This window comes from Podarcis vaucheri (genome assembly GCF_965113315.1).
Source record: "Podarcis vaucheri genome assembly, chromosome: 11".
NCBI lineage: Eukaryota > Metazoa > Chordata > Lepidosauria > Squamata > Lacertidae > Podarcis > Podarcis vaucheri.
Window position 1 is genome coordinate 18,998,829 of NC_138749.1, and position 13,950 is coordinate 19,012,778.

The 13,950-nt window shown below is 45.0% G+C and overlaps 1 protein-coding gene across 2 annotated transcripts in view; it reads left to right on the top strand.

Annotated features, from left to right (window-relative positions):
- The window catches only part of EGFLAM (EGF like, fibronectin type III and laminin G domains), a 108,322-nt gene extending 95,826 nt beyond the window's left edge, over positions 1-12,496 (top strand). For both annotated transcript variants that reach the window (XM_082241838.1, XM_082241839.1), the window contains 5 exons: positions 5,195-5,273; positions 6,357-6,500; positions 8,922-9,005; positions 10,735-10,838; positions 11,479-12,496. In XM_082241838.1, the coding sequence (XP_082097964.1) occupies positions 5,195-5,273; positions 6,357-6,500; positions 8,922-9,005; positions 10,735-10,838; positions 11,479-11,633 (566 nt within the window). In that variant the 3' untranslated portion in view covers positions 11,634-12,496. The remainder of the gene's footprint in view (positions 1-5,194; positions 5,274-6,356; positions 6,501-8,921; positions 9,006-10,734; positions 10,839-11,478) is intronic.
- Positions 12,497-13,950: the final 1,454 nt, after the last annotated feature.

A 13,950-nucleotide genomic window follows, 5' to 3' on the forward strand; every position in this document is an offset into this window, starting at 1 on the left:
TTCTCATGCATGCAGGTTTTTCACAATATTCATGTGACATTGTTCTCATCCAAGGAGGCTGGACTATGGCACTTTGGCCACAGGCCTCACAGTCCAGTGCCAAACCTGAATGACTACCCAGAGATCACCAGGTGATGAGGTCAGTGGCTAACAGGTCTCATGCTGGCACCTGGGCTGGCTTCTCCTTCCACTGATGCTGCCCCATACAGCATCTTTTAACTGCAACAAAATGGAGCTTATTCTTCAATAATGTGTTTAGCATCAGAGCAGAAGAAACCAAGGTCCACTATTTTCCTGCAGGTAGGTCTGCCGTAGGGAAAAAAAAAAACATTCCAGTAGCATGCACACGAACGCTCATACCAATAACAAACTTAGTTGGTCTCTAAGGTGCTACTGGAAGGAATTTTTTTATTTTCCTGCAGTCACAAGAAGCACTTAATTGAATGCTGCTTTTTAAAACTTGAGCCGGCCCCACCCCCTTTTGTCAACTTACTCCGATACCTAATGCCAGGTTCAATAATTACGAAAGAAAAAAAAATTGCTGAGATTTTGCATAGTTAAAGCTGAGTGCTCCTTTTCAAAGATGGGGAGAGGGGTTATTTTGCTGCTGAAAAGTAAAATCTGAATGTTCCTTCCGTTTTATGCTGCTGCACTGCAGAATGTGGAAATTACTGCTTGAACAGTAAGTAACAACTGTCAGACATGTTCTGTAACTGTGAGTGTATGATCTGTGTGCGTTCCTACCTCCATCAAGCTAATGGTGTGATTTAGGCCGCTTTTTGCAAATGTCTGTAGATAACGGCATAATCTGTAGTCATTTCCTGGATTGCACTGCAATGCTACAGCACTATTACAAGGAAGCTCATAAAGCAGCCTCCTTCCTTGCAGACTGTGACTAGTGAGAATTGCCTCCAGGTCAATATGAGTATATGTAACACCAAGTGGTTTTATAAACATTGATGGAAGTGGTGATTTTGTGGGGTTACTTGCATGGCTGATTTAAAACAAGAACTACAACAAGATTTTGAGAGAGAAGAAGAGAGAGAGAGCTAGTTGGACAACCAACCAGAAATCCATTGGCTTGCATTGCAAACATGGGAAATCATTTAATTTGCAAAGGGTGGAAGAAAGCTTGAAACTATGTGTCTCCTATTTCCCAACTTTAATTCCTGCCATTTTCTTCCCAAAGAATTCAAATCATGTGGGGGCAGGAGGCAGAAGGAAGAGTCCCTAATTTGTGTTTCAGAGCCTAGTTGCAGCACTTAAAGTGGATAGAATTTGTCTTTGGCAGAATGGGGAGCTCACTAATTTCTAAAAGCGTCCTTCCATAATTAATTTTAAAGTCCTCTTTGTTTTAGAGGGAGAGTTTTAAAAGAATGTATCAATTTCTCCATTGAAATCAATGGAATGTGCCTGTTGATTCAGGACCAAGCCTCACTGCATTCAATGCAACTCTGTAGTCCAGCAAGTATGTTTATGAGAGCAGCCCTCAGAATGCATTATGTTTGGCCGGACTGTGCTCAGAGAGAATGAAAGTTTCCTATTCCTTTCTGCTGAATAGCTCTCTTGTATCCATACCACGATAAGTTGATTGAGAAATAGTATCTGAGCTGTGTTTTGCCTCTTGGTCCTAAACCAAGCTTCAGATAATTTCCTGCCTTCATTGCCTTGGCCATACCATCTGTGACAGAGATGGGCAAGCTGTATCTCTCTACAACTCCCTTCATCCTTGACCCCTGGTCATATTACCTGAAGCTGATTGAGGTTGGAGATGAATGCTACTAGTTCTGCAACAGAGGCATCTTTGTGCTGCGTTGGGCTGAAATGGATTACGGGGTTTATATCTAGGGAGGGTGACATCCTCCATCCTTAGCTCACATTCTTGCTAGTAAACACCATTCAATTCAGTGGTATGTGGTTCCAAGAATTACCATATTTTTCGCTCTATAGGACGCACCTGACCATAGGACGCACCTTGTTTTAGAGGAGGAGAACAAGAAAAAAAAAATCTCCCCCTCTCTGCTCAGCGCCCCTTGAGCGAAGCAGCTGGAGAAACTGAGCCCCTTCCATTTCTCCTCCCGCTTTGCTGAAGGGGCACTGTGCAGCTCTCCCTCTCTGCTGAAGCCAGGAGAGTCTTGCTCTCCCGGCTTCAGCTAAAGGAACCCGAAGCCTTCAGAGTGCAGCATGAGTTCCCACTGCGCTCCAAAGGCTTCAGGCGGCTATCCCTGAAGCCTGGAGAGTGAGAGGGATCGGTGCGCAGCGACCCCTCTCACTCTCCAGTCTTCAGCGAAAGCAACGCAAAGCCTCCGGAGCGCAGAGGGAGCGCTCCCTCTGTGCTTCGGAGGCTTCGCGTTGCTATCGCTGAAGCCAAGGAGCCTACATTCGCTCCATAGGACGCACACACATTTCCCCTTAATTTTTGGAGGGGAAAAAGTGTGTCCTATAGAGCGAAAAATACGGTATGGTGTTCATAGTTACATAACTGCAGCAGGATTGAATCCAGCATGTGCAAGGTAGACAAAGGGTTTGTTTCCATGTTATGCTCACTGACCCAGCTCATATGTAGTGCTAAGGCAAAGCATGGAAGTTGGAGCATGTGGATGCTCACAGTAAAAATTGGCGCCTGAGTCACTCCTCCTTCAGTCAACCTGCTGCCAATCTACTACCTATAGCTAAACCATGGTTTGGATTAGCATTACATCCGAACCCAGGCTTGTGTTTTGGAGAGAAACAAACCATGAACCCAGGTTTGTACATAATGCTAATCCAAATCACGTCTTAGCTGCAGGTATCACAGCAGCTGGTTGACTGTGGGAGGTGTCAGGCAGATGCAATTTTTACTGTGAGTGCCTTTGCATTACATTCTCATTTAGCCATGATTTGGTCTTGGGTTACTTGCAATCTGGATTGCTGTGTAGAAGCCCCTGAGTCCAGTCCCCACACAGTCTGAAATAGATGGCTCAGGTTATAGGGTTTGTCTTTGAGGCACACCTAATTTTCACTGGATTGCTCCCAAGGCGTTCATTTGCAGGAACTAGCAGGGTGTTGCTTGGGAATCCTGGTGAGGAATCAAATCAATGTATAAGAGAAACCACTTGGGTGCTTCCCCATGCCTGCCCATGCCAGACCATAGTCTAACAGAGTTTGGCATGCTCAAAACCTTTCATTTCAGTGGGTTTATATGTGCTGAATGTATTGCTGGATGGTTTGAGGGGAAGGGGAACATAGGATGCCTTTAGCACAGCTAGTGCAAGGCACACCGAGGAAGGTCAGAAAGTGCTTGGGCCCAGAGTGTTGCTCTAGATGTAGAAAATGGCTGGCTCCATACAGCCCAGGCCTTCCTTTGAAGCCTGCAAAGAGTGATGCACAGCACTGCTTGTGTCGTGGGTTGCATTGCATTGTGAGCGGCAGGGTGCAAGATTTGGGTTCCTGCTTCAGCCACACTGGACATTTTCCCTAATTTCATTTGCAGATGAAACAGCCATTTGCCTACCAGGTATTTTTCATATTTTGTTACCGTGCCTTTTCTCCCCTGCTTTTCCTCCTTAGCTATTCAGGGAGAGACAGTATTCGCTGTCAAGAGAAAACCAGGAGCAGCTGCAGCAACAGGCAAAAGCCAAAATCAGTGACAACTTGAGGGCCAAAACCATACATGATGCAGGATTTCAGTTATGGGTCTCCTGTATATTTTTGGGATTTTTTTAAAAAATACAAGTGTAGGGGTGGGTTCCAAATTGGGCCTCATCTGCACTATAAATTGGATGCAGTATCATCCCACTGTAAACATTCATGGACTCCCTCAAAGAATCCTGAGACATGTAGATTGTAAGGGCTGCTGGGAGCAGTTAGGAGACCTCCTGTTCCTCTCACAGAACTACAAGTCCAAGAATGGGTTAACAGCCAATCCCTTTTCTCAGGGAACTCTCAGAATTCTAGCTCCATAAGGGAAATCAAGGCCTCCTAACAGTGGTGAGAAGGACTGAACCTGTGTCCAGGATGTGTGCTTTGCTGCTGAGCTACACAGGCACCGCTTCTGGGTCTGTCTTCTGCTCCCACCATTCAGGGGGACTACCAGCAGCTCTGTGGGCATCAGGGAGGGGGTTTGGAGAGGTTTAGATTGGGGAAATAGCATGGGGGGTAAAGGTAAAGGCAAGGGACGCAGGTGGCGCTGTGGGTTAAACCACAGAGCCTAGGACTTGCCGATCAGAAGGTCGGTGGTTCGAATCCCCGCAACGGGGTAAGCTCCCATTGCTCAGTCCCTGCTCCTGCCAACCTAGCAGTTTGAAGGCACGTCAAAGTACAGGTAGATAAATAGGTACCGCTCCGGTGGGAAGGTGTCTCCGTGTGCTGCTCTGGTTCTCCAGAAGCGGTTTAGTCATGCTGGCCACATGACCCGGAAGCTGTACGCTGGCTCCCTCGGCCAGTAAAGCGAGATGAGCACCGCAACCCCAGAGTCGGCCACGACTGGACCTTTAAAAGGTAAAAGGACCCCTGACCGTTAAGTCCAGTCGCGGACGACTCTGGGGTTGCGGCACTCATCTCGCTTTACTGGCCGAGGGAGCCGGCGTTTGTCCACAGACAGCTTCCGGGTCATGTGGCCAGCATGACTAAACTGCTTCTGGCGAACCTTTTTATCTACTTGCACCTGGACGTGCTTTCCCGGGGATTTGAACTGTTGACCTTCTGATCGCAAGCCCTAGGCTCAGTGGTTTAGACCACAGTTCCACCCATTGCACACAGCATGGTGGTAGGGGAGGCTTAATATCCACGCACCCTGCTGTTGCTCAAGCAGATTTGGATCAGCCCTCCCACAAAAATGAGGGGAAGCTGTCTTTGAAATATTGAACGGGTCTCATTTTTGGTTCTCCTCCTCTTTACTCATAACTGAGCCTTGCTCAAAGGGCACTATAAGAAATGTATAGGAAATGCTTGCCATGAATTGTGTTAGCTGTCTCGTTGAGAAGCCCGAGGTAAAAAACCAGCGACTCATTCTCAGTATATTGCTAATGACAGTCAGCCTTGATAGATTGAGGTGGACAAACCCCAATGAGCCATGATAAATACCGGTCTCACGTCAGAGGAAGATTGCATTGGTACTGCATGTCGTTTCACTTTCTTCTTTAATGTTGTTGAAGGGAATATTTTTACATGCAAATCCTGCCATCTCAACATTGGGTTTTCCTTCATTCCCCAGCTGTTATGGAAGCCATTGAAATACCGCAGTTCATCGGCCGCAGCTACCTCACCTATGATAGCCCAGATATTCTTAAAAGGTAAATAAAGTTAAAGGTGGGGTAGTGCTTATTTATAGAGATACGATCTGAGGAACCCTTTGTGTGGGTATCTGGTTGTAGAAAGAAAGCAGTGTCGCTTTGTGTCATGCAGACAAATGGCAAGTGCTACAATGGGACATTTGGCTAAAGGGCAGATTACAAATGGTCATAATGAACAAAAATGAAATAATACATGAATAAAATAAGGCTGCTTACAAGGATGTGGAGGATACAGAACATGCCTTATGGGATCAGACTAAGAATAAGAATAAGAATAAGAATATCTTTATTGTCATTGCGCCCTTCGGGGACAACGAAATTACTCCATCTAGTACAGCTTTCCTCAACCTGGTTGCCCTCCAGACACTGTTGGACTACAACTCCCATCAGCCCCTGGCAGCATGGCCAATGACTCTGTAATTTTACCCCACCAACCTGATTTGGGAAGATAACAGAAGTATATTCCCATGCAGCTACCTACAACTACATGCTTGTATATTTAGCAAGGGTGCTGGTCATCTCTGCTGTATTTCTGTACTTTGGTCAGCCAGTAGTTAATATGGTCCCTTTATGTTAGTTGTTTTCCTTTATATTGGTGTTTAATAGGCTCTCTCGGAGGGGGGCTTACCTAATTGTTCTGTGCCACTTAAAACATGAATTTCTGTTGCATTTTTGTGATGTTTTTAAACATTGCAAACCACTTAGAGACATCTTCAAAGTTTGAAGCAGTATATAAATTACCCAAACAAACCTCATAAATAAATAGATGGTGACAAGAGCTGTACCCAGTCAGATGGGTGAGGTACAAATAATAAATTTAGTATTATTCAAAATCCAAATATTTGGCACTTTTCAAATCAACTGGTACTTCATTGTCCTGGAAGCTAAGCTGATAAATGTGGATTTATAGGGAGAGTAGATTCAGCTAGAATTGTAGCAAAAATATACATTTATGAGTTAGAGTTGGTATGTTCAACTATGTGTGGGAGGGGGGAGATTATTGATCACAGAGCTTCAGAGGTGCATTATTTTCACTGCACCATCCAGATGTTGTTTTGTACAATGTGCCTCTCCCCTAAACAGAGTAGCGGGATCAAGAACAAATGTCTTCATGAGGTTTAAGACTACCCTGATGGATGGCCTCTTGCTGTGGAGGGGAGACAGCCCCATGAGACCAAACAGTGACTTCATCTCCCTAGGTCTTCAAGATGGTGCCTTAGTCTTCAGGTAAGCTGCCTGCATCTTCTTTCCCACCCCTACCCCTTGCTTCAGCAGGGGACTTCTGACTAGGAACAGGATATAAACTTGGTCCAGTTTGCAGACCTCTCTGAATTTTGCGGTGCAGTTCTCCAACTAACAATGTTCACTAAAAAGCATACAGTGCAGGAAAGCATGTATAAAAATGAATGCATCAGTGAAAATTATGTACAAAAATGGATTATATTGGAAGAAATTGCTTGTGAGAATATGTAGTTGGCAAAACTGCCTATGAAAATGTGCTTCTTGAGACTAAAATGTTGCAGAAATGTGAGGAACTGAATTTGAGATTAGAACGATGAGAAGGAGAAGAGTTTGGATTTTATATCCCGCTTTATCACTACCTGAAGGAGTCTTAAAGCGGCTAACAATCTCCTTTCCCTTCCTCCCCCACAACAAACACTCTGTGGGGCTGAGAGACTTCAGAGAAGTGTGACTGGCCCAAGGTCACCCAGCAGCTGCATGTGGAGGAGCGGGGAAGCGAACCCGGTTCACCAGATTACGAGTCCACCGCTCTTAACCACTACACCACACTGGCTCTAAAATAGATAGATCCTCCCATCTCTACTTCTGACTCAAGCACACTTACAGCTCTGCTACTTATCAGAAAGCTCCATTTACTTCAACAGAGAAGAGGAGCTCCATGTGCATAAATTCCTTTGCATATACTGAAGCAAATGACAGCAAGTGTCTTGTGAAGACACTTTGCTTAAAGAAGGCTTATCTTCACCAGATCAGAGAACACCCAGCATTTGAATAAACCTGGGCATTTAAGATTTGGTTGCTCACTTACTGCAGTGAGAGAAACCAAGGACGCGATTGAAACCAAGGTTAGGAAAGTGAGCAGACCTGTTTCTCCCTGGGTACAATCTTAGAGGAAGATAATTTGTGAACGGGAGCACAAGAACCAAGAATGATTACTTTTAATAGGACAAGAATTTACAATTTGGTTTAGTCCCATGGGACTAAACCAGAGGCGAGATCTACCTTGCTCTTTGGGTTTTGTCTTTAATCCACTCACTGTCTCCGTAATGTAGTGGAGCATTTTCCGACTTGTTATTCTCAAAAGCAAATGTTCCGTCTGCCAGAAATGAAATGTAAACCCAGGGAATGATAGACAAAAAAACTAGCTGTTTGTCGTCTGGGGATTACGCCCCTGTACTTCAGTGCCTCGGGAAGTTTTCAAATGTACTTCTTCCTCCCCACCCCCACCCCCGGTCAAATTACGAGTTTGTCAAAGAGCCTGCTGTTTCTTTTTGTTACTTTCCTTTCTTCAGATTAAGTAACCACAGAGCATTTTGAGAAAGCAGTTGTCACTCCCGGTATGATTGTACATGGATATGATGCAGCAAAGTGCTATTTTCACAGTGCAGTAGAACACACAATAGGAGACACCTCAGGCAACATACAAAGACATATTATGAGCAGTTGATATTCCAAATGAGGGTAATTATATTCAAATAGTGTTAGGCTACCCAACAAATGGGACCTGGGTGGCGCTGTGGGTTAAACCACAGAGCCTAGGACTTACCGATCAGAAGGTCGGCGGTTCGAATCCCCACAATGGGGTGAGCTCCCATTGCTCAGTCCCTGCTCCTGCCAACCCAGCAGTTCGAAAGCACATCAAAGTGCAAGTAGATAAATAGGTACCGTTCCGGCGGGAAGGTAAACAGCGTTTCCGTGCGCTGCTCTGGTTCGCCAGAAGCGGCTTAGTCATGCTGGCCACATGACCCGGAAGCTGTATGCCGGCTCCCTCAGCCAATAAAACGAGATGAGCGCCGCAACCCCAGAGTCGGTCACGACAGGACCTAATGGTCAGGGGTCCCTTTACCTTTACCCAACAAAAGCTTCTTCTTAACAAACCATCCACAACACTTTTTTGAAATCTGCCTGATGCTCGCTTCCATTTGGGCAATCACAATTTGCCCTTCTCACTTTTATCAAGAACTCTTTTGCCCAAAACATTCACACGGTATCCCTTTCCTAAATCCCCGCAGTTGGCTTCCAGTATAAACCCTGTGCCCTTACCTTTATTACCCTTTGGCGTCCTTGTCTGCCCCCTCTCCCCATCCCCCATTATATATGGATGGGCTCCAGCTCAGTTCTGGAGCAGGTATTTTATGCAGAAAGTCCTGGGTTTAATCCCCAACATCTCCAGTTAGAGCAAGGAGAGTCACTTTACAACTCTCAGAATGGGTTAACAGTCAGTCCCTTTTGCAACTCCCAAAGCAGTCAAGGATGATGGGAGCTGTAGTACAACAACATCTGGAAGCCGCCATGTTGGCTACCCCAAACTTTTTGTCCAGCTACACTTGACTAATAAAAACGACTCAGGTGAATGATGATTGTGAACTCTCCAGAACATGATGAGCTTCTCTCCTTTGGTTTCAGCTATAATCTGGGCAGCGGCATTGCTACCATAACAGTGAATGGCTCCTTCAACGATGGCAGGTGGCATAGAGTAAAGGCAGTTCGGTAAGTTGTTTGTTGTTATTGTCAACTTCCGATGTGGTGCTTTGAGGAATATTGGCAAGAAGTCAGGTTCCTTTTCTAAGAGATGGGTAATCTAAATGTTAGTTGCATAAATACAAGGAAGAGATGAGAAGGACAAGGAAGGCACAAGGTGAAAATGACTATATACAACTCTTAACAATTGGTAGAGCATGAGACTATTAATTTCAGGGTCGTGGGTTAGAGTTTCACCATCTGAATGAGCCACAGGAGAAGAAGTCACAGCATCTTTTTCACTGCCACATGCAGGCTCCTTGAGGGGACTCTGCAACTCATTGACTCAAGACCTTTTTGCTGCGGGAGGCATTTGGGAGTGAGACAAATCAAGTCGGGTTCCGTGCAAAACTGATGCTGCAATTGTTTTTGTTTTGTTCCTCTATGCTGGCTCTGAAGACTCCCTTAATGTTTTTTGTTTATTGCTCATTTTTATTACAGCTGGAAATGATCGATTTTATTATTGTATGGGTTTTTATCTACTTTTTGTTAATTGCCTTGAGTGCTGGTAAAACAGAAGGCAGGATATTAAACCTTCTAAATGAATAAGTCAATCTGGCATCATATTGACTGGCGCATGTGAACCAAGTGACTGTGCCAAAGCCTTTGCAGAAAAATGGGTTTTGAGCAGAAAGATGCCAAGGTGGCCAGGTTTCTTGAGAGAGCATCTTATCCCCTGTATATACTCAGTAGGTCACTACATTCTACCAGAGAGTTTCTCCTTCAAACCCTCCCCCTAAAATCAGAAGCCTGCTACACTGTCACTCAGCGCAATACTTTTGCTGTGGCTGCCCATTCTGTAGAAGAACATCTCTGTTGAGATACAACAGGCACCCACAATCTTTACTTTCCAGAGCCAACTGAAGTCATTTTTGTTTCCAGAAGCTTTTCCAGCTGGACACCTTAGATGTCCATTTTGTATTGTTTTACAAGCTATCTTCAGTTGTTGTTTTTAATACTGAATTATTTTTCGATATTTTTATGGCATGTCTGTAAGTTGCCTTGAGACATGAGACAATTCATAAATTTAACAGCAGCAGCAACAACAAAAACACGAACAAACAAATAATATGAAGCCCATGAATGTTTCTCCAGCTCAGATTAGAATCCAAGCTGGAGAATCCACATTTTACCCATCCATTTCTCAGACACCCCAACTCTCCCCCAGCCTCCCACAATCTCCAACTCCCCAACCATTCCATATTAAAGACCACCAGGTATTGGAATGATCAACTTCTATTTAGGCTGTGTACACACCATACATTGAAAGCCTATTATCCCCCCCCCCAATAATCCCAGGAACTGTTGTTTGTTAATGATACTGGAAATAGTAGCTCTGTGAGGGGTAAACCACAGTTCTGAGGATCATTGTGGGGAAATGATGTGCTTTCAAGGTGCTTTAAATCTAGGGGCTGGATTCAACTAACAGGTCCTATTTGTGGAAGCCCAATGCAAGGACTTCTGCTAGCACAACAGGGCTTCCCCCCCTCCACATACCCAGTGGTCAGAATAACCCCAAGAGGAGGAGTTCACGGGTGGAAGAGAGGAAGAACGCTTGCACCGATGGGAGCGTTTGTAACAGTGTGACATGGAATTCCTCCCTTGGAGTGTATATTAACATGGTGCAGCTGCACAACTCATATGATACTACTTACCTTTGTTACGATAGTAACAATGTGAAAATGTGCATGTATTTAAGGGATGGGCAGTCCGGGAAAGTAACGGTGGACGACTATGGTGCTAGAACTGGCAAATCACCAGGAATGATGAGACAGTTGAATATCAATGGGGACCTCTTCGTTGGTAAGTTCCTCCTAAATTCTGTTACCTACCTTTCTTAAGAGTTGTAGAGAGGCTGGTTCATGCACACAAGCTATTCGAGACAGTTGTTTACTGTAGGACGAGTAGTGCTCATACATGCAGTTGTTGTTTTTCAGTGTCCACACAGCACTGTTGGGATCAACATGCCAGTCTGTATCCCCCACCCCCCAAAAAATTAATATGGATTTTTACTTTCTGGGGAAAATCCAATTACAGTGCAACTGCGGTTGTCAAACGCTTTGGAAGTCTAATGTTTTGGCTTTCCAACGCCGGCAACCCGGAAGCTTCCGTTTCTCCATTTTTTCAATGGATTTTGCTGACTGACAGTCGCGCCTCTGTTGTCTGACAGTCTTCCGGAATGGATTATGTTCGACAACTGAGTTTCCACTGTCTTTATCTACCTAACAAAAACAACCTGTGGCCTCTTTACAATGATTGGTTGGCCACCATAGGAAAGGGATGCAAGACAAGGTAGGCCTTTGGCCTGATGGAGAAGGGCTACCCTTTGGTTATCGTGAGCTGCTGAGAGGACCTTTTAAGGTCCCTTAAAAGAAGCATGTAAACCTTTTTAAATAAGCACATCCTTACTTACTTAGTTTCTCCATCTCTCTCTCTCTGGCAGGTGGAATGAAAGAGATCGCTCTGCATACAAACAGACAGTATATGAGGGGCTTGGTGGGTTGCATTTCCCACTTCACGCTTTCTACGGATTACCATATTTCACTGGTTGAAGATGCGGCTGATGGGAAGAACATCAACACTTGCGGGGCAAAGTAACAGGTGGGAAATAGTCAGAGGGAAGAGCCTTTCACCACTGTTCTTGCACACAGAGGACTTGCCTTCTGAGCGAGGCCTGGAAGCAAGAAACAACCTGAAGCAAAAATCACAGAAGGGGACCATTTGCCACTCTCCTCTCCTTTGGATAACATGCTCTCTCTCTGTCAGTGCAGGAGCACAGTGCAGGAGCGCCACCCTTTAAACTGCAAATAGTTGTAGAGTCCCGTGCAGCAGAGCACCTATGCTGTTGTCTACGGCCGCTCCCTGCCCATTAACATGCATCCTCCGCAGCAGGGCTGGCTTCAAGCCCACTTGCCTTCGCAGTAGCCTCCTCACACAGTGAGCAAAAGGTTGGGTAGCAACATGCCCCATTTTGCTGGCAAGTGGAGCTTTTGGCTTTTGTGGCTAGGATCAAGAGCTCTGCTGCATTGCAGAGAGAGAAAGATTGGAAGCCTCCACCTTGGTTCCTGCTGTGCCCCTAGCCCCTTCCCTGTAGTAAGAATGTGCAGAATTAAGAGGGTGAAAATGGTAGCAGCGCTTGTTGTGACCACCTCATCGTTTCAGCCACAGAATGTCTACTAGCATCCATGGCTGGAGAATAGTATAGTCTGCTTTCTTGTGCTTTGAAGAACAGATCCGCCTCCCTCTGAATATGCCGTCGCACAGCACGTTGTATCAACCACTATTCTAGTCTCATTCATAGGCTGGGCCCAGGAGAGACAAACAGCAGATCACAGCATCAGAATTGTACTGCTCATCTTCAGGCTGCAGACAGAAAGGCTTTGTTTGCTTGAATCCCCAGAATCTCTGTACCTAGAAAACTAGCGTGGTAAGGATTATAGCTTTCCATCTGCAGGGACTTTTTTTTTTAACATAGAAAGAATGATCATTTATGCAATATCCTGCTGACATGTTACAATCCAGGAAGAGCTTTAACCATGCGATACGCTGGTTTTGTACACGAAAGGCTATTGCTTTACTCCCATTTTCTCTCTGCCTGGGGAGCAGCACCAGAGCAGGGAGTTCCCTTAGGTCTTTAAGCCTAGTGCCCTGCTACAAATCTGCTAACAGAGAAGGGATGGTATTCGGCATTGGTGTTGACGCTCACATGGACTGTGTTGCTGGCCAACAGTGACGGTTCTGCATCAGTCCAGCTTAACAAACAAGCAAAAAGAGGGGGAGAGAGGATGTAATGAGTTACAGACCATACCCTTGGCTCACACAGTGTGTCTTTATGACCTATGGGTCAGTTCTGAAATTGTGGTAACTTATGCAGCCTTAATGGCACAGCAACTGTATCATCCGCACCACTGAGTGGCATATTTTGAAAGTGCTGTATTTATGCATTCCTTTATCCTATTCCAGCCTCAAAATCAGTTGCAGGTATTTGCAGCTCCAGTCTACCCAGTGTAAATACTCAAAAGAAGTTATACTCCTTTCCAGAGTTCTGTTGCTTCCCGAAGAGAATCCTCCTTACTATTTTGAAAACTCTACTTTTTTATTACATGCATTTGGGGCGGGAGGGGGGGGGAACGGGACCCAAGAACCACATTTTATAGCAGTAATTTTGCACCTGTATTTTTATATAGCAGAGGCAGCGGCAGTGATTGGCTAGTTTTGTAAAAGGATTAGGTGTCTCACACAGAGTTTAGCATGCTGCAGATCTTTCCCTAAAGGAATAAGGAGTGCTAAGATTCTTACGTTTGGGGTGGGCAAGGATGTTTTGCTTGTGCTTATTCTACAGTTTTAGTGGGAAATATTTGTGAAATGTAACTGGTTTTACAATCATCATCTTCGTTTTTGTAAATTTAGACTGCTGAAAATGTACATTAATGAAGCTTTTCTGGCTTGAAGTATTGAAAAGATGTTAAAAGTTCTGTTCTACTATGATATTTGGCCATCAAGTATCATTTATTTTTTAAAAAATTGAGCAGTCGTAAGCTTAGGTAGAGGTTAAGATTCATGGGGTAACTTCAGAAGGTGCCTGTAATGTGTCATGAATTCATAGTACAAGAAAAAAAAGGACACGGGTGGCACTGTGGTCTAAACCACTGAGTCTTTTGGGCTTGCTGATCAGGTTGGTGGTGAGCTCCCGTTGCTCTGTCCCAGCTCCTGCCAACCTAGCAATTCAAAAGCATGCCAGTGCAGGTAGATAAATTGGTACCTCTGTGGCGGGAAAGTAAAAGGTGTTCCTGTGTGTTCTGGCACTTGTCACAAAGTCCCGTTGTGCCAAAAGCAGTTTAGTCATGCTGGCCACATGACCCAGAAAGCAGTCTGTGGACAAATGCTGACTTCCTTGGCCCAAAAAGTGAGATGA